The 20,104-nt window shown below is 37.2% G+C and overlaps 1 protein-coding gene across 7 annotated transcripts in view; it reads left to right on the plus strand.

Moving 5' to 3' along the window:
* Positions 1-20,104, plus strand: part of PRMT9 (protein arginine methyltransferase 9) — a 39,196-nt gene that overhangs the window by 13,716 nt on the left and 5,376 nt on the right. For 6 of the 7 annotated variants that reach the window (XM_030312954.1, XM_030312952.1, XM_030312955.1 and 3 more), the window contains 4 exons: positions 3,230-3,422; positions 5,788-5,971; positions 8,913-9,630; positions 19,196-19,349. In XM_030312954.1, coding sequence (XP_030168814.1) covers positions 3,230-3,422; positions 5,788-5,971; positions 8,913-9,630; positions 19,196-19,349 — 1,249 coding nt within the window. The remainder of the gene's footprint in view (positions 1-3,229; positions 3,423-5,787; positions 5,972-8,912; positions 9,631-19,195; positions 19,350-20,104) is intronic. The other variant, XM_030312953.1, reaches the window with a different exon arrangement.

Consider the following 20,104-nt stretch of genomic DNA (forward strand, 5'->3'; position numbering starts at 1 on the left):
TGGGGTTAATGCAGGGCTTGGTCCCATGACCCTGGGATTATGATCTGAGCTGAAATCAAGAGTCAGGCACTCAACCCACTGAGCCACCAGCTCCCCTTTCTTTCTTTCAAAGAAAGAATTAAAACCAGCTTTAGATTTTTTAGTGGAAAATTAATTTTGATACAACTTAGTATCCTTTTTTTAAAGTTTGTTTATATTTAGAGAGAGGGAGAGAGAGAGAAAGCATGCAAGTGTGTGAACAGGGGAGGGGCGGAGAAAGAGAGGGAGAGAGAGAATCCCAAGCTGAGCCACCCATGCACCCCAAATTTAGTATCTTTTTGATGTGTGATAGATTCATATAGAAAAATATTAAGTTCAGACTGATTTCAGATGAAAGTGAAATAAAAATTTCTAGTGTGAAAATAATTTATTTTAATTTATTTCTCCTATTTCCCTCTTCTTAATAACTTTATTGATATTATAATGTTTTGTGGTTATGTAGAATGAAATTTTAGGAAGTTTCTGCTCTGGAAATTCTAAGATTTACTTATCAAATATGACACAAGTGAAAATGTGATATTAAATATTTTTAGTCATAGAAGCCTCTTGGTTATTTTTTTTCTTGAGCATTAAAAAATATTTTATCTTGCTAAAATACTGATCCTTATTTTATTAGGACTTTTTAAGGAGGCCCCCCTTCCTATAACTTAATAGTAGTAAACGTAACATATAATTATTTTAAGAAATAGTGATGAGTAAAAGAAGAAAATAAAAATTATCCTAAACTCCTCACCATTAGATAACTACTGTTCATCTTTATTGTATATTCTTCCTTATTCTCTATGCATGTTACGGGGTGATAAGTAAAAATGTTTAGTGGTTGGTAGGGCATAGAGCATCAGCCAAACAGTGGCCTTAATTAGCAGATTGGCTGAATTAGTGTGCCTGGTTGAATGTCAGCTCTGTAAGTAAATGTGTATGTGTGTATAAATTTAATTTTGTTTCAAAAATATCAATAAATATATATGCTTTTTCTTTGTGAGCCTCTTCATGTTAATAGATATGCTTCATGATTTTTTAAAACCAATTTCTTATTGGGATGCTTGGGTGGTTCAATTGGTTAAGCATCCAGCTCTTGATTTCGGCTTGGCTCATGGTCTCACGGTTTGTGAGATCAAGCCCCACATCGGGCTCTGCACTGACAATGCCAAGCCAGTTTGGGATTCTCTCTTCCCTCTCTCTCTCTCTACCCCTCCCCCCCTCCCCCCAGGAATAAATGAGCGTTAGATCATGACCTGAGCCAAAATCACGAGTTAGATGCTTAACTGATTGAGCCACCCAGGCACCCTGTGGTATGGTTTTTTTTTTAAGTTTATTTATTTATTTTGAGAGAGAGAGAGAGGGAGAGAAACAGAGAGAGAGAGAGAGAGAGAGAGCGCGCGCACACACACACACCTGAGCAGGGGGGAGCAGAGAGAGAGAGAGAGAGAGAGAGAGAGGGAGAGAGAATCCAATCCGGCTCTGTGCTGTAAGCTCAGAGCCTGACAGCCTGACGCAGGGCTTGGACCCAGCAACCATGTGATCATGAGTTTTGATAAATTTATATGCATGTATTTTATAAGAAATTAAAAGGAAGTTGTCATATCCTTTTTGTTTCTGTAGCACTTCTGAGTTATTAAAATCATTAATAGTTTCATTCATCTTTTGAGAGTATAATAAAATAATTTCTAGAAGTACACAATTCAACCTCAACCCTGTAAGGGCAGATAGACCAATAAATGAATACCTCTGAGATGAGAGAAGACTGGAGTTTTGTTTTTGTTTTTGTTTTTGTTTTTTTGAGAGAGAGAAAGAGCAAGAGTGAGCCTGTGCAGACAGGGGAGGGGTAGAGGGAGAAGAGAAAGGGAGAGAGAGAAACTCAAGCAGGCCCCATGCTCAGCTCAGAGACTGATGCAGGGCTCAATCTCACGACCTTGACCTGAGCTGAAATCAAGAGTCGGATGCTTAACCAAGTGAGCCACTGGGCTCCTCTGGAGTCTTTCTTTTTCATAAAATTGTGCTGCTAAATGCTCATGAAGTGTTCTTTTCAGTGTAAACTTTTATCGACATCAGAACATTGTTATATCAAGTGCATAAACCATAAATTTATGGTGTGATGTATTTTCATGAAGTTGATGCACTTGTGTAACTAATGCTCAGATCAAGGTTCAGAACCTTACCACCACCCCACAAAGTCCCTAGGTAGAAACCTGCTATCCTGACTTCTGACACCATAGCTGCTATCCTGACTTCTGACATCATAGATTATTTTGCTTGTTTTGAATTTTGTACAAGTGGGGTCATATAGAATGGTTTTTTTGTGCCTGGCCTTTTTTCAGTATCCATATCCACTGGTGTGTAGCTTGTTCATTCTCATTGATGTACGGTATGCCACTGTACAAATATACCAAGACATTTGCCCATTTTACTGTTGATGGATATTTACATTATATCCAGTTCTTTGATTATTAGAAGTAGTACAATTATAAACATTCTTGAACAGTCTTTTGGTGATTGTATACATGAATTTCTGTTGGCTGTATTCCCAGAAGTAGAAAAGCCACATACCTTCAGGTTCTATATTAAGAATGAATCTAGAATGGGTATGTTCAGCTTGAGTAGGTACTAAGAAAAGTCTTCCAAAGTGGTCTTACTAATTTTAAACCCCTACCAATAGTGTATTAGACTTCTAGTGTAGATCCTAGTGTGTCTTCACCAACACTTGGTACTGACATTTCCCTTTTCCCCATTCTGGTGGTTGTGTAGTATGTTAACTTCATTTCCCTGGTGACTAGTGAGACTGAGCAACTTTTTGTATGCTTTTTGGCCATTTAGATATGCTCTTTTGTGAACTAAGTCTTTTGCCCGTTTTTGTTTTTCTTTTATTTATAGAAATTTAAAAATATATTTTGGATACGAGCCCTTTGTTGAATAGGTGTATTCTAAATTGCTTCTACTCAGTGTGCCTTTTTACTTTCTTAAAGCTGAGTATTTTTTGATGAACAGCATTCTTAATTGTAATGTAGATCTATTTTTCATTTGTTTTCCTTTATAGTTAGTGATTGTGTATGTATTGTGTTTAAGAAACCTTTGCCAGTAAAGTTTTTATGTCATTTTTGTTTATTTTTTCTCGACTCAATTCTAAAAACAAAAAAACAAAAAAACCCACCCCATCTTTCTCCCTTCCACTTCTCATTTTCCCTCTTACCAGGGTGTGTACTAAGGATGTTGCTGGGATCTGTTTACCAACAAATGTGAAATTTCAGAGTCCAGCTTGTTCTTCTGTGGATACTGAAGAGACAGTGGAACCATATACAACTGAAAAGATGAGTCGAGTTCCTGGGGGATATTTGGCTTTGACAGAGTGCTTTGAAATTATGACAGTAGATTTCAACAATCTTCAGGTAAAAAAAAAAAGTTACAATTTTGAGCATTAAATTTCATGCATTGTTTAAAGTACTACATAGAACAGTCTTATTTTATGAGTTTGCATGGGATTCTGTTTACTATATGTAAGGAAAATGATTAAATGGTAACCAGTATTTTCTCCTGAAATTATTTACTTTAAATACATAGGAAGAAAATCCCTAAAGTTTGTTGGGAATGTATAATGTGCCGGGTGCTTTCACATGTGTTCTTAGATTGCTTTTACAACAGTGTTGCAATATAGTTATACTTATCCTTGGGCTGTACAGATGAGAGAACTTTTGTTTACATTCATTTTCCTCAGATTATGCAGGTGTGAATGCAAGAGTTATAACCTAGAGCTTTCTGACTTTTCTCAATGTTATACTGCTGTTTTAAGTTAACAGTATTCCTTGAAATGAACAGTAATCCAGATCTCTAGATTGTATGTGTATTAGGGCGAGCACCCATATCAGTTTGCCCAAAAATGAGAGATTCCCAAGGCGCAGGACTTTCATTTTTAAAACTAGAACAGTCTTGGGGCACCTGGGTGGCTCAGTTGGTTGAGGGTCTGACTTTGGTTCGGGTCATGATCTCGCAGTCCCTGGGTTCGGGCCCCACTTCAGGCTCTGTGCTCACAGCTCAGAGCCTGGAGCCTGTCGGATTCTGTGCCTCCCTCTCTCTCGGCCCCTCCCCTGCTCGTGCTGTGTCTCACTCTGTCTCTCTCTCAAAAATAAATAAACGTTAAGAAAAATTAAAAAAAAAAACTAGAACAGTCTTGAGCAAACCAGGACAAGTTGATGGCCCTAAGTGTCTGTGTATGTGTATCGGTGGGTGGTGGGAGGCTGTGCTACACAAAGGAAGTGCTTAAGGAAATGAAAAAAGGTCACATCGAGTCCTTCTCTGAAGGTCTTTAAGTCAGATTAGATGAAACCTGTGTGAGCACAGAACACTTTGTGAAGGTCATTTTAGCCTAAGATCTTTATAATTTAATGCATTTAATATAATTTAATCCCCTATTAGTTGTTACTAGATTTTTCTTGAGGTGGTTTGGAGCTACATTAACACTTTGACATTGATTACTGAGGCTGAGCTTCAAGAGCATTTCTTTTCTGATACAACTGTACAGTAGGGATCAACATGATTATAGTTGCTAAATACCCCAAAGCTGTCCTTATTTTGAGATTTTCTTACATTAATTTTTCTTTGCCACAGTTAAATTTCAAGTAACATCTGCTTGTTTTAACACTTTCAAGTAATACAGAAGAAAAGAAAAAGTATATGTCTTCCTTTTTAATTTATTTTATTATTTTTTAAGCTTTATTTATTTATTTTTGAGAGAGAGTACACACATGCATGCTGCTGGGGGAGGGACAGAGAAAGAGAATCCCAAGCACCTCAGAGCTCCAGGCTGAGCGTCCAAAATCAGGAGTGTGACACTTAACCAACTGAGCAACCCAGGCACCCCTTCCTTTTTTTTCTTTTTTTTTTTCAACGTTTATTTATTTTTGGGACAGAGAGAGACAGAGCATGAACAGGGGAGGGGCAGAGAGAGAGAGGGAGACACAGAATGGGAAACAGGCTCCAGGCTCTGAGCCATCAGCCCAGAGCCCGACGCGGGGCTCGAACCCACGGACCGCGAGATCGTGACCTGGCTGAAGTCGGACGCTCAACCGACTGCGCCACCCAGGCGCCCCAACCCCTTCCTTTTTTAAAATCTAGGTCCTACTTTCTCAGATCACCAATTTGAAGTATATCTTTTCAGACTTGCTTTTCTGTTTTTCTACACACACACACACACACACACACACACACACACACACACATTCATGTGCTCATGTTTTCAAAAACAATCCCTATTTCTTTGCCATTCACTTCCTTCATTCAACAGTATATCCTGGATTTGTCTCTACATCAGTATTATGTATGTGCCTCATTTTATTTTTAATGTTTATTTTTGAGGGAGAGAAAAAGCACACACACGCTTGTGCACAGCGGGGGAGGGACAGAGACAGAAGGGGGCAAGGATCCAAAGCGGACTCTGTGCTGACAGCACAGAGCCCTATGCGGAGCTCTAACTTGCGAACTGTGAGATCATAACCTGAGCTAAAGTCATATGCTCAACTGACTGAGCCACCCACTCACTCTGCCTCATTGTTTTTAATAGTTCCACAGTATTCCCCTGTGGTAGATTGGAGCTTCTCATTTAGTATGCCTGAAATGGCTATAGGTGTGTCAAGATACTGATTCCCCCAGTGATGCTGGGCAGATCTGAGAACTTACAGAAATGGAAAGAGATGTAATAGTAGGGCATGTATATATTGCATATATGAACTGCTTTCATTCCTTTTACATTTTTGTCAGGAATTAAAAAGTCTTGCAACTAAAAAATGTGGTAAAATTGGTATTCCTGTGATTAAAGAAGGCATACTAGATGCTATTGTGGTTTGGTTTGTACTCCAGCTTGATGATGAACACAGTTTATCCACAAGTCCTAGTGAGGAAACATGTTGGGAACAGGCTGTCTACCCCGTACATGACCTTGCAGGTATATCTTGTCTAATTTTTGTTTGTTTGTTTAGTCTTGTTGCTTTAATCTTCTAAGCATTTCAATCAGTGTAAGAAAATTTACTTTGAATATGAAGTTTCCAGTTGAGGGAGATTGGTTAAGTTTTTCAGAACTTTCTTTTTTAAAATTTTTTTTTTCAACGTTTATTCATTTTTGGGACAGAAAGAGACAGAGCATGAACGGGGGAGGGGCAGAGAGAGAGGGAGACACAGAATCGGAAACAGGCTCCAGGCTCTGAGCCGTCAGCCCAGAGCCTGACGCGGGGCTCGAACTCACGGACTGCGAGATCGTGACCTGGCTGAAGTCGGACGCTCAACCGACTGCGCCACCCAGGCGCCCCAGAACTTTCTTTTTTAAAAAGTAGTTTTAAATAGTTAATATATATAGTTAAGAAAGAGAATAAAACATAATTGCTGCATACCATTCAACAATGTCTATCGTTAAATCATTTCTTCAGCTCTGATTACTCTGGTTATCAGCAGATAATAGAATGCTAGTCCATTTTTTATAGAACATGGTAGAAAGGTACTAGTGCAGGAGTATTTTTCTGTAGAAATTTTTTTGCCAGCAATTTGATGGGTTTTAGTGTAGTTCACGTAAGTTGTATTACATAGAAAAATTATACCTGTTTTAAACTGGGAGGTGATAAGTTTCTATTTCTGTTTAGTCTCCTAGTCAAGGATTTAATTTGGCAAGACCATTAAGTCATGGGATGAGTATAGTGTTTGGCTAGTATGGTGTTTTTGGAGTCAGTCAGGTAGATTTGGGATTCAAGTCTTAGCACTTGAACTGACTCTCTGGCTAGCCTTAGCCTTGCTGGTTATGTCTCAGAGCTGTTATTATGTGATGTATAAAAATGGGATGCTGCTGCCTACTTGGTAGGATTGTTGTAGGGATTATCAGTGATAATGGATGTAAAATGCCTATCATAGCAACTGGCACTCAGTAAGTGGCATTTTTTCTTTGTTTTATTTTTAAAACTATAATTCCAGTATAATTAACATATCATGTTACATTAGTTTCAGATCATCAATGTGATAATTCAGCAATTCTCTATTCAAGCTCATCATAAATATACTCTTTTTTTAATGCTTATTTATTTTGAGAGAGATTATGTATGCATGTGCATGAATGTGAGTAGGGGAGGGGAGGAGAGAGAGGGAGAGGGAATACCAAGCAGGCTCCACGATGTTAGTGCAGAGCCTGATGGAGGGCATGATCTTAGAAACCATGAGTTCATGACCTGAGCCAAGATCAAGAGTCAGATGCTCAATGCACCGAGCCATCCAGGCACCCCATCATAAATATATTCTTAATTCTCACCTCCTATTTCACCCATCCATCCACCTCCCCCCCTCTGGTAACCATAAGTTTGTTCACTGTAGTTAAGAGTCTGTTTTTTGGTTTGTCTCTTTTTTTTTTCTTTGTTTATTTTGTTTTTTAAATTCCACGTATGAATGAAATCATGTGGTATTTGTCTGTCTCTGACTGACTTATTTCATTAAGCATTATACTCTGTAGATGCATCCATATTGTTGCAAATGGCAAGATTTCATTCCTTTTTATGGCCGAGTAATATTCTATTGTATGTATATATCACATCTTTTTTTTTCTAAGTTTTTATTTAAGTTCCAGTTAACATACAATGTAATTATAGTTTCAAGTGTATGCTATAGTGATTCAACACCTCCATACATCACCTGGTGCTCATCATACCAAGTGTATTCCTTAATCCCCATCATCTATTTAACCCATCCCCCAGCCCACCTCTCTTCTATACCACATTTCTTTATCCATTTATCTATCAGTGTTCTCTTGGGCTGCTTCCATACCTTGACTATTGTAAATAATGCTGCTATAAACATAGGGGTGTGTGTATCCCTTTGAATTAGTGTTTTCGTGTTCTTTGAATAAATACCCAGCAGGGGTAATTACATTTTTAATTTATTGAGGAACCTCCATGCTATTTTCCACACTATTCCCACCCACAGTGCACATCTTTGCCAACACTTGTTTCTTGTGTTTTTGATTTTAGCCATTCTGACAGGTGTGAGGTTATATCTCACTGTGGTTTTGATTTGCATTTCCCTGATGATTAGTGATGTTGCACATCTTTTCATGTGTTATTTTGTTTATTCTAACTTTCTTATAGTAACTTAGATGGGCTTTAAAAATTTTAATCCTTCTTAGGGAAAGGACATTTTAAATGTGTAAACAAAAGAATAATTTGTATTTTCAACCATCTCTAAATGCTGATAAGAAGAAATTGTGATTATACGTGCACATTTTAAAGTTTTACCAAGTTTGAAAGTTCATGGATAAGACCATGATACACTCTTTATTGTAGGACTTAGTCCTTCCTTATATTATCAAATTCCTAAACATGAAAGAATGTTTAAATATAAACAGAAATATTACTGGCAAGGTTCTATTGAATGCTGCCTTGTTCTTTTTGGAAATTGCTGTTAGAGAAAAGAATGCCCCTTTAAGCTAAAGTGAGATTTGGTATTGATCCCTGACTTTTATTTATCTTTGTTATTCGCTTCACTACTGAAGAGGATTGGGAGTCTCCTGTACCCCTTTCCCCACTCCATAATATGGGGACATGATACCTAGTGATTGCAGTAAAGGCACTATAAAACTAATAGTTGGGGTCCAATAATGGAGCTCTTGAGTCTATTATGCCATTAGTTAATTGAATCTTCAAACTTAAGTTTTTCACTAAGTAAAGCTGTAGGGATTTTTCCTAGTTTTTTTGTAGGACATGAATAAATTAATTCACCTAATTCTATTAAATCAATAGATGTAATCTTTCCTGTAGTGATTTCAAAATGAGGGGAGGGTGGAAGTATTTGTATGATTCTTAGACTTATAAATATATTAATTACAATTTTTCTTTCTTTCTTACTGTTTTATGGAGACTACTGGATAAAATCTGGGGACCAGGTGATGATGGAAGTGTCTTGTCAAGATTGTTACTTAAGAATCCAGAATATCAGTGTTTTCAGTTCAGAACATGAAATGGATGTTGGAAAAGATTTTAGCAAGGATAAAGACTTATTCTCCTTAGGAAGTGAAGCTGAACTCTGTAGTGCCCTGGCTAACCTTCAGACCAGCAAACCAGATGCTATGGAGCAGACATGTATATTGGAATCCACAGAAATTGCTTTGCTTAATAACAGCCTCTATCATGAAAGCTTTAAAATGGCAATGAGAAAAGTGTTGTCTTCATTGACTCCAGAGAAACTGTGTCAGGCCATGGATACTCACTGCCAGAATAATGAGATGAGCTGTGGAAGTGGACAGAGTAATTCAGAAGAGAGCATCCCTGAACCATTCTATGTGTTAGATGTTTCCGAAGGCTTCTCCATTCTGCCCATAATTGCTGGCACACTTGGGCAGGTTAAACCTTACAGTTCTGTGGAGAAAGACCAACATCGTATAACTCTGGACCTCATATCTGAAGCCAATCACTTTCCTAAAGAAACACTTGAGTTTTGGCTGAGACACGTGGAAGATGAATCTGCTGTGTTGCAAAGGCCAAAATCAGACAAGTTGTGGAGTATAATTATACTGGATGTCATTGAGCCATCTGGGCTCATTCAGCAGGAAATAATGGAAAAAGCTGCAATATCCAGGTAAAACACAAAATGCAACTTTTGTATTTTGAGCTTAAATTAATATAAATTGGTTTAGTTCTTCAGTGGCATAACTGTATAGATGAGTTATGATCATAGTATGTTCTAAGCATTGCTTTTCAGGACATGTGACTTTATGCCTTTCTCTTTGTGTGCATGTCATTACTCGTTGCTTTTGGTCTAAAGGAATCCCTGCTCTGTAGGTGTGAAGAAGAGAGCCTGCTTTGAGATTGGACTGTCTATGTATGATATAGAGAATTAAGTAGAGATCTATAAGAACAGATAAGACATTCAGGGTAAATAAGGAAAAATCAAATCACATCTTAATAAGACGTATCTTTAAGAGATATATAATACACAGTTGATGATATGTTGGGAGAGCAGGGTGCTTCTTTAAAAAAAAATTTTTTTTTTAATGTTTATTTTGAGAGAGTGTGTGTGTGCATAAGTGGGGGAGAGGCAGAGAAAGAGGGAGAGGGAATCTCAAGCAGGCTTCACACTGTCAACACAGAACCTGACTCGGGGCTCAGTCTCACAAACAGTGAGATCATGACCTGAGCAGGTATCAAGAATCAGATGCTCGTCCAACTGAGCCACCCAGGTGCCCTGAGCAGAGTGCTTCTTATGAACAATCCCAGTCCTCTTAGGTCTTAAAATCTTTATTTTATAGTACAGTTATCTCCCTAAGAGATTTTCCCTTCAGTGTTGTTGCTGGAGGCAAACTTGACCCTAATATTTAATAAAAGCAAATTTGGCTAAGCTTCAAAGTCCTTTGGTCATGCTGCTCAGATCTGAAAAGATGGCAATATTTAACATTTGGGGATCCAAATTTGAGTAAAATGAATGTTACAGATTTTGAATTTTGTGGTATATATATGGGTTGTTTTGTAGTATAGGAAAAGCGGGGGGAATACAGACCAGATTGCAATAGCAAAGGCAGATTATCTATCGAAGAAAAAAACATTTGACAAAACCAGGAAAAAGTGTTTGATTCTATGGGTAATTATATTTTAGGTTCTATATACATTTTCTTTTGTTAACCAAACTCTTCTTATGGAGTAACAAATAAAAATCACCACTTTTTTTTCCTTCAAAACAGTTTTGTACGTATCACAAATTATGGGGGTACAGAGATTTGACACAAATACATACATACACGCACATAAAATTTTAAGCAGATATACTCGATAGTTTAGAACGTGGTGCTTAACCGACTTTTTTTAAATTTTTTTTTTTATTTTTTAACATTTGTTTATTTTTGAGACAGAGAGAGACAGAGCATGAGTGGGGGAGGGTCAGAGAGAGGGAGACACAGAATCTGAAACAGGCTCCAGGCTCTGAGCTGTCAGCACAGAGCCTGACGCGGGGTTTGAACTCACTGACCGCAAGATCATGACCTGAGCCGAAGTCGGCCACTTAACCGACTGAGCCACCAAGGCGCCCCAGAACGTGGTGCTTAAAGGGTTCAGAGCTAGTCTCACATTTGTTAATGAATTCCTGAAGTAGTGAAATTTTCTATAAATCACATAATATAGACTCTCATCCTCAGTTTTCCTCATCTGTAAAATGAGGGATATTGCATTAGCCACCTTGGAAGGAATTTCAGCTCTATGAATTTTTAACACAAATGAAGTTTGACTTATTTAGAAAGACACTTTACCTAATGGTTTATTTTATCTTCAGTTTTAATTCTTTTTCCAATTTTTTTTTTATTGTGGTAAAATGCACATAACAAAATTTACCATCTTAACTATCTTTAAATGTACAGTTTGGTGGTATTAAATATTTTCATAATGTTGTGCAACCATCATCACCTTCAATTATCCCCATAACTCTTTACATCTTGTAAAACTGAAATCTTATGCACATTAAACAATAACTCCCCATTCCATCCTCTCCCAGCAGCTAACAATCATGATTCTAGTCTCTGCTTCTATGAATTTGACTACTCTTATGACCTCATATGACTGGAACCATACTATATTTATATTTTTGTTACTGTCTTTATTTCACTTGGAATAATGTCCTCCAGGTTCATCCATGTTGTAGCATGTGTCAGAACTTCTTTTTTTTTTTTTAAGGCTGAATCATATTGCATTGTATGTATATATCACATTTTTCTTATTCATTCATTGATGGACACTTGAGTTACTTCCACCTTTTAGCTATTGTGAATAACAATAATAATGAACATGAGAATGCAAATATCTTTCAGACCCTGCTTGAAATTCTTTTGGGTATATACCCAGAAGTGGAATTGCTGGATCATATGGTAATTCTAGTTTTAATTTTTTGAGCAACTGCTATACTGCTTTCCACAGTTGATGTACAATTTTATATTCCCATCAGCAGTACACAGGGTTTAAATTCTCACCAGCACTTGTTATTTTGGTTTTTTTGTTTGTTTGTTTGTTTGTTTTTTTTGTTTTTTTTGTAGTAGCTATCCTGCTGGGTGGGAGATGATGTATTAATGTTTTGATTTGCATTTCCCTATTAATTAGTGTTGTTGAGCTTTTTAAAATAAGTGCTTATTGGCTGTCTTTATATCTTCTTTGGAAAAATGTCTTTTCAAGTTATTTGCCATTTTTTGAGTCAGACTTTTTTTTTTTTTGATTTTTAGGAATTCTCTATGTATTTGGATATTAATTCCTTATCAGATAATTTACAAATATTTTCTCCAATTCTGTGGGTTGGTTGCCTTTTTACTTTATTGAAAGTATCTTTTGTTTTTTTAATGTTTATTTATTTTTGAGAGGAGCAGGGAGGGGCAGAGAGAGAGAGGGAGACAGAGAATCTGAAGCGACTCCAGGTTCCATGCTGTCAGCACAGAGCCTGAAGTGGGGCCGGAACCCACAAATCACAAGATCATGACCTGAGCTGAAGTCAGATGCTTAACTGAGGTGCCCTGAAAGTGTCTTTTGATGTGCAGAAATTTAAATTTTTGTACAGTCCACTTTTTTTTTTTTTTTTTTATTTGTTGCCTGTGCTTTTGGTTTGATATCCAGGAAATCATTGTCAGATTCTGTGGCCTAAAACTGTTCTCTCATGTTTTCTCTAAGAGTGTTTATAGTTTTAGGTCTTACATTTAGGTCTTTGATCCATTTTGACTTAATTTTTGTATATGGTATATAGTTAGGGCCCAGCTTCACTCTTATGAGTGTGGATATCCAGTTTTCCAAACACTGTTAATAGAAAAGACTGTCTTTTCCCCATCGAATGCTCTTGATACCCTTGGCAAAAATCATTTCACCGTATATGTCAAGGTTTATTTCTGAGCTCTTGAATTCTGTTTCATTGATCTACATGTCTCCCTTTATGCCAGTACCATCCTGGTTTGATTACTGTAGCTTCATAATAAGTTTGTTTTTAAGTAACTAATTCTTTTTTTATGTGGGAAACATTCAATTTATCATCTAAACCATTTTTAAGTATACAGCTAAGTAGTACTAAGGTATTTTCACATTGTAACCAATAGGTCTCTAGAACTTTTTCATCTTGCAAAACTGAAACTTTATAACCATAAAACACTAATTCCCCTCACCCCGCAAGCCCTTGGCAACCACCTTTCTAATTTCTATTACTATTTTGTATTATTTTGAGTACTTTAGATACTTCATATATGGAATCATATGGTATTTGTCTTATGTGACTGATATATTTCACTTACCAGAATGTCCTTGAGGTTCACCCACGTTGTAACATGTAACAGGATTTCCTTCTCTTTAAACTGCATAATATTCCACTATATAAATATGCCATTAGCCATTCATCTATTGATGGACACTTGAGTTATTCTACCTTTTAGCTACTGTGAATAATATCTGAGATTCTGCTTTCAGTTGATTTTTTTTAAGTTTATTTATTTATTTTTGAGAGAGACAGGAAGAGTGCAAGTAGGGGAGGGACAGAGAGAGGGGGAGAGAGAGAGAGAGAGAATCCCAAGCAGGGATGCTGGGCTCAAACTCACAAACCATGAGATCATGACCTGAGCCGAAATCCAGAGTCTGATGCTCAACCAGCTGAACCACCCAGGCGCCCCTGCTTTCAGTTCTTTTGATATATATCCAGAGGTGCAATTAACTGAGTCATATGGTTATTCTATTTTTAATTTTTTGAGGAATCTCCAGAATCTTTTTTATAATGGCTGTACCATTTTACATTTCTATCAGCAGTGCACAAGGATTCCAGTTTCTCTACATCTTTACCAACATTTGTTTATTTTCTGTTCTTTTGATAGTAGACATCCTAATGGGTGTAGGCTCATGTTTTATGGTTTGATTTGCATTTCTCTTGTGATTAGTGATATTGAGCATTTTTGCATATTGTTGTTGGTCATTTTTATATCTTCTTTCAAGGACTGCCTATTGAAGTCCATTGCCCATTTTTTAATTGGATTTTTGCTGTAGTTGAGTTATAGGAGTTTGTTATATATCCTGGATGTTAACCCCTTATGAGATACATGATTTACTGATAAACCCCTTATGAGATACATGATTTACTGATATTTTCTCTCATTTCATAGGTTGCCTTTTCACTCTGTTGATTGTGTCCTTTAGGCCTTTGATGTGCAGAATTTTTTAAGTTTGATGTAGTCTCATTTGTCTGTTTTCGAATTTGATCATTATGTCTGGTCAAGTCTCTGTTGAATCCCACTAGTAAAATGTTCAATTCAGTGATTTTTCAGCTCACAATTTGTTTGGTTCTTTTTTATAGTTTCTATGTCTTTGTTGATATTCTCTATTTATTTATGCATCATTTTCTTCATTTCATTTATTTGAGCATCCTAATGATAGTTAATTTTAATTCTTGTATCTGTTTCATTAGGGTCAATTTCTGGATACTTAATGTCCTTTGATTAGGCCATGTTTCGTTGTTTGTATGCCATGTTAACTTTTGTTAGGACTTGAGCTTTTAGAAGAATGCCTCATCTCAGTTTTTATACAGGGAGGCTTTGTACAGGGAGGCTTTGTACAGGGAGGACCTTTACCATTCAGCCTGACTAGAGATTCTGAAGACCTCGCAAGCCTTTTCTGGGCATGTAGCTTCTTTGGGGCTTTTGTGTGTCAGCTAGTTGAAGTCTTGCTGGTTTCTCCTCAGGAGCTCCCCTAGTATCGGTCTGAAGTACTGCAGCTCCCTTGGTGCTATAGCAAGTCATAGTACCAGAGCTCACCCTGATGACTGGCTGTGGAACTGCAGACTCTGGTCTTTAAGCCAAGTGATCGCCTTTGTAATCTACCAGAGGGCCCTAGCCTGGCGCCCATTTTTTGTCACTTAGATTTCATGTGAGACAGAAACCACTTCCTTGGGCAGCACTCCCAAAAGTCATAGTGTTGGATGTACGTTCCATTCTTCTGTTTCTCTCCCCAACAAGAAGCTGGGAATTGGGGATTGTCTCTTGATTGTACTGTGCTGTAGCTGGGGACTGTGGCAAGTAAATGCGATACACTTTCCTATCATCTTCCATATAGTTCTTTCTGGCCGTGTACTGGCTTGGAGTACAGGAACCTCTTAACTAGTTTCTAGGTATCTCACAGAAACAGTTTAGTCTGTGTGTTTTTTAGGGTTTTTTTTTTTTTTTAATGTTTATTTCTGAGAGAGACAGAGAGCTCAGGTGGGGGAGGGGCAGAGAGAAAGGGAGACAGAGAATCTCAAGCAGGCTCCACACTGCCAATGTAGTGCCCAAGGTGGGGCTCAAACTCAGAAGTTGTGGGATCGTGACCTGAGCTGAAACCAAGAGTCAGATGCTTAACTGACTGAGCCACCCAAGTGCCCCTAGTCTGTGCCGTTTTGGGTAAGTAAGTGTCTCTGTGGGAAGAGGTGAATCTGAGGCTTCCTTTTCCACCATTTTGTTTGTATGGTCATTTTCCCTGTACTTTGTAGTAAGTTTTGAAATCAGGAAGTATAAAACTTCCAACTTTGTTCTTTTTCAAGATTGTTTTGGCTATTCTGGATCCCTTGAAATTCCATATAATTTTAGGATGCGGTTTTCTATTTTGGTAAAAAATGCTGTTGGGATTTGAAAGGGACTGCATTAAATCTGTATAGCTCACTTTGGGTAGCTCACTTTGGGTAGCAACAGTATTTTCTTCTAGTCCATGAATGTGGGATGTCTTTTGATTTATTTGTGTCTTCTTTAATTTCTTCCAGCAATGTTTATAGTTTTCAGTTTACAAGTCTTTTCCACCTGCTTGGTTAAGTTTATTCCTAAGTTACTTCATTACTTTGATGCTATAGAAAGTGAATTTGTTTCCTAAATTTCCTTTTTGGGTTGTTCATATTAATTGCAGAAATACCACTAATTTGTGTGTGTTGGTTTTATGTCCTGCAACTTTGCTGAGTTAATTAGTTGTAATATTTTTATGTGGAATCTTCAGAGGCTTTTACATATATGATAATGTTGTTTATGCACAGAGATAGTTTTACTTCTTCATTTCCAACTTTGATGCCCTTTATTCTTCTTGCCTGATTGCTTCCCCTAGGACTTACAGTGACTACATTGAATGGAAGTAATGAAAGTGGGTGTCCTTTTCTTGTTCCTGATCTTTAGTGGAAAAGCATTCAGTCAGTCACATTTTATTTAAATGTAACCTTTAAAGGATTTTTAAAAAGCATGTTTGGTTATAAAAACAATTGAGCAGTGTGTTCTGTCTGAATGATTAGTTATATTAGTGGTAAACATCTTATATAAAGCTACCAACTCCTTTTCCTGGTGTTTCTTAGTTGGGGCGGGTGTCCTATTGGAAGTTTGGGTGGGACAGTTTTGGTTTAATTTTCTTATATAGGATTGTCCTATGGATTGCAGGATGTTTGGCACCTCTGGTCACTAAATGCTAGTAGTGCCCATGATTATTGTTTTAACCAGTGTTCCCTCCCCTCCAAATATCTACCTCCTGAGTAACAGTGAAGAACCAGTGCTTCTTTCCTTCAGCCCAAGCTATTGTTCAATCTGCTTACCTGAATGGGCGGGCTTATCTTGATTCTGGGGACACAGGTATGCAGATACTTCTCACACAGACCTCCTGTTATTAATGGTTAGTGTTTAACAGAGGGGAGGTCTCATGACTGGTGAAAGAGGGTGAAGTTATATCTGGGATAAGGGCGTCTGTCTCACTAGAACTCCTCTGAGCACCCCCAAACAAGGCAAGGGAAAATGAGCCATTTCACAGACTTAAATATTTAGTTTCTAGCTACCTTTCTTTGTAGTCATTGTTTTAAAATCTTCATTCTTAGACTTTGCTCAGTCATACTAGATTAAAATACAGGAAGAAGTTTAAAAGTTTGGTACTTTTTTTTTTTAATTTGAAACGCATTTAAAAACATCTTGTGTTGGGTCACAAGGAAACTGAAGAGTTTCTTCAGAATTTTTGCCATTTATGGTTAGACTTTTGAGTTGGAACGTATTTTCTCACTGCTGAAGGCACAGATGGTTCAGAAGTATTATTTGGCTTTGCAGAGGGTCCATCGAGGAGTCTGGCAGCTGCAGTGGTATAAGTGACAACAAACCAGTGTCAGTAAAGCTAAGCAGAGTTTCAAGGCAATTACTCTTTTATCTATACATAAATAAGGAGCATTCCTGTTAGTGACAGTAATATTGAGTTAAGGATTTGTGTGACATTTTATTTATTTATATTAAAAATTTTTTAATGTTTACTTTTGAGAGAGAGAGAGAGAGAGAGAGAGAGAGAGAGAGGCAGAGAGAGGTAGAGAGAGAGGGAGACACAGAATCTGAAGTAGGCTCCAGGCTCAGAGCTGTCAGCACAGAGCCCGATGCGAGACTCGAACTCACAAACTGTGAGATCATGACCTGAGCCGAAGTTTCGCTTAACCAACTGAGCCACCCGGGTGCCCCATTGTATAACATTTTAGATTAAAATAGTATGACCATGGTCTATTAAAATAATTATCATATACTGCCTTTGTGTATAATATTTATCTCTAGCACAGTTGTTAGTACTCTAGTCAGCCTGTTCTGACTTTTTAGGGTTCAGAAGATAAAATTTTGATATTTTGTTTAGTCTAATTTTCTGAAATGATTTGATGTAATGCCCTCCCTTCCTTTTCCCCATAGATTTTTATGGTTAGAAGGTTGACTTCTAACCCTATGTGCTTTTTCAGCTTGCAAATTTCATAGAACAGTACCCTCTTGTGGTTACTGGGGATGGAGGGAATTTAGTCAAGAGCATAAAGCTCTGTGGCTGGGTCTGTCATTTGAGAAATTGTGATCTTAAGAGTGATTAGATCTGGCTCTATTTAAATGGATCACAATTAGAGATAACTTCATCATTTTTTCAGAAAAATTAGTGCCATGAATTATCAGGAATAAACCTGATCCATTTGAGCAAAACAGGTAGATTTCTCCAGTGTTTTAGGAAGACATATTTTTATCTGGTTTGGTAAAGACATAGACAGGAATTTTGTTAAGAGCTGTGTAATTTTATTAATTATAGAGATTAATTTCTACTAGACTTTACCTAAAATACTAGAAGTTGATAGGAAAGCAATAACAAATGAGCAAAGTACTGTGAAGTCCTTTTTTAGGCTGATCTATATAATATGTAGGACTTATTACAATGTAAATGATGATGTACTTATGTTTATTTACTGAAGAGAGATTGTCTTGGTTTCGGATCATGACTTGTCTCAGTCTAATGGCATTATACTTAGGAATCATCTCTAACTTCCCTTGCTGATTCCATGTTCATCAAATGACCCAGTTATGACTTGGCTTCCAATGACCTAATCTTTAGGGAGAGCTGTTACAAGAGCAGTCTGTTTACTTATCATAAAGTTTTCCATCAACTTTTTATTTTGAAATATTTCAAAATTTCAAACTTAAGAAAAATTGCAAGAATAGTAACAATGAACATAAGACTATTGTTTTGTCTTTATAACCTTCACAGTTTAACATTTAGCATGTATCTCCTTAGAACAAAGGCTTTTCCCTACATATCACAATAAAATCACATTCAGGAAACTTAACATTGATAAAAATACTATTATTTAACATATAGTCTATATTAAACATTTCCCTATCCCAGTAATCTCCTATATTCCTTTTTTTCTCCCCAGTCTTCCTCAGTTTTCCTCACAGAAGTTTTGTCACATTAGGAGGCATATAGTATTGCTTTATCCCATGATTGTCGATATTAATTTAGGTCAGTGTGTTTTAAGTTGTCTTCACTGGGTTTTTCCGTAGTAAGGTGCTGTTTTTCCCTTTGTAACTAGTAAGCCATTTGTGGAGACGATACTTGGAGATGATGTAAATATCTTTTTCCAAATAAAACTTTCACCCACTAGTTTTAATATCCATTGATTACTCTTCCTGAATCTAAAGACTTCCATCCATCAAGCCAACTGGTTGTTTTTCTCTTTCATGGATCAGCAGCCACTTTGACTTTTTGGGAAATTATTTCCAGTGGTTTATCACTCTGAACAACCAGCCAGTAACATACAGTCCATTAGATTAGGTACAATCTGTAGTTTACCAATTCATTATGAATTAGTTATTGGTATTTATAAAATGTAGGGAATCAAGATGATTTTTAAAACATTTCTCCTTCTCTAGGTGTTTGCTGCAATCTGGAGGCAAGATCTTTCCTCAATATGTGTTGATGTTTGGGTTGCTTGTGGAATCACAGACACTGGTAGAAGAGAGTGCTGTTCAAGGAACAGAACGCACTCTTGGATTGAATATAGCACCTTTTATTAATCAGTTTCAGGTAAGTGTTTAGAAGAGAAGTTCCATCAGGTGGCTGTTACCCACCATCTACCTTATCTTTCTCCATAGTTTAATACAGTCACTGTGTTTAGCTGGATCAGGATGGTAATCAGTTTCCTAGAGCAAAGGAATTTATGCGTGAAAATCAACATAGCGATTAGAATCGCCAAGGAATTCTGTTGCTCCTATTGACAAAAGTCTATAGATATTCTTCTGAACCACTAAGTGAAAATAGGGTACTAGGTTTAGTCTTATGAAAAAGGGTGCTTCTTGTCTAAAGCAGAAGCAGTCAGAAAAAGACCTGTGTTCCAAACTTGAACCCTTTATTACATTGAAACCTCAGGCTGGCAGGTGATAGATGTAAGCAGCTAGTGTCTAGACAGTCAGACTGCTGTGGGTAAGAATATAGGAGCCTAGGATACTGGAGCGCAAGGCAAAGGGTTTAGTTGCTATTTGGGAAACAAGGAGTCAAGATCTAGTGCTGGCAAAGGTATTAGCAGAATACAGATTTGCGGATTAAAATTGTGTGAGTGGATAGAATGTCTAAGGGAAGAAGTTTGGGTTGAAGACAGAGGCAGGAAGTACCTACTGATGCGATACTGATGTGTAAACCAAAGCAGAATTTTTGGGAAGTAGGATTTGGGTACAGAATTCAAGAAGTGATATCTAAAACTTTTATTTGAAGGCTATACATAGTAAACCCTTGAAGATGCAGTTAGATCTCATGTGAACAGTACTTAGCAAATATAAGTTTCT

The sequence above is a fragment of the Lynx canadensis genome, chromosome B1, assembly GCF_007474595.2.
Source record: "Lynx canadensis isolate LIC74 chromosome B1, mLynCan4.pri.v2, whole genome shotgun sequence".
Lineage (NCBI taxonomy): Eukaryota > Metazoa > Chordata > Mammalia > Carnivora > Felidae > Lynx > Lynx canadensis.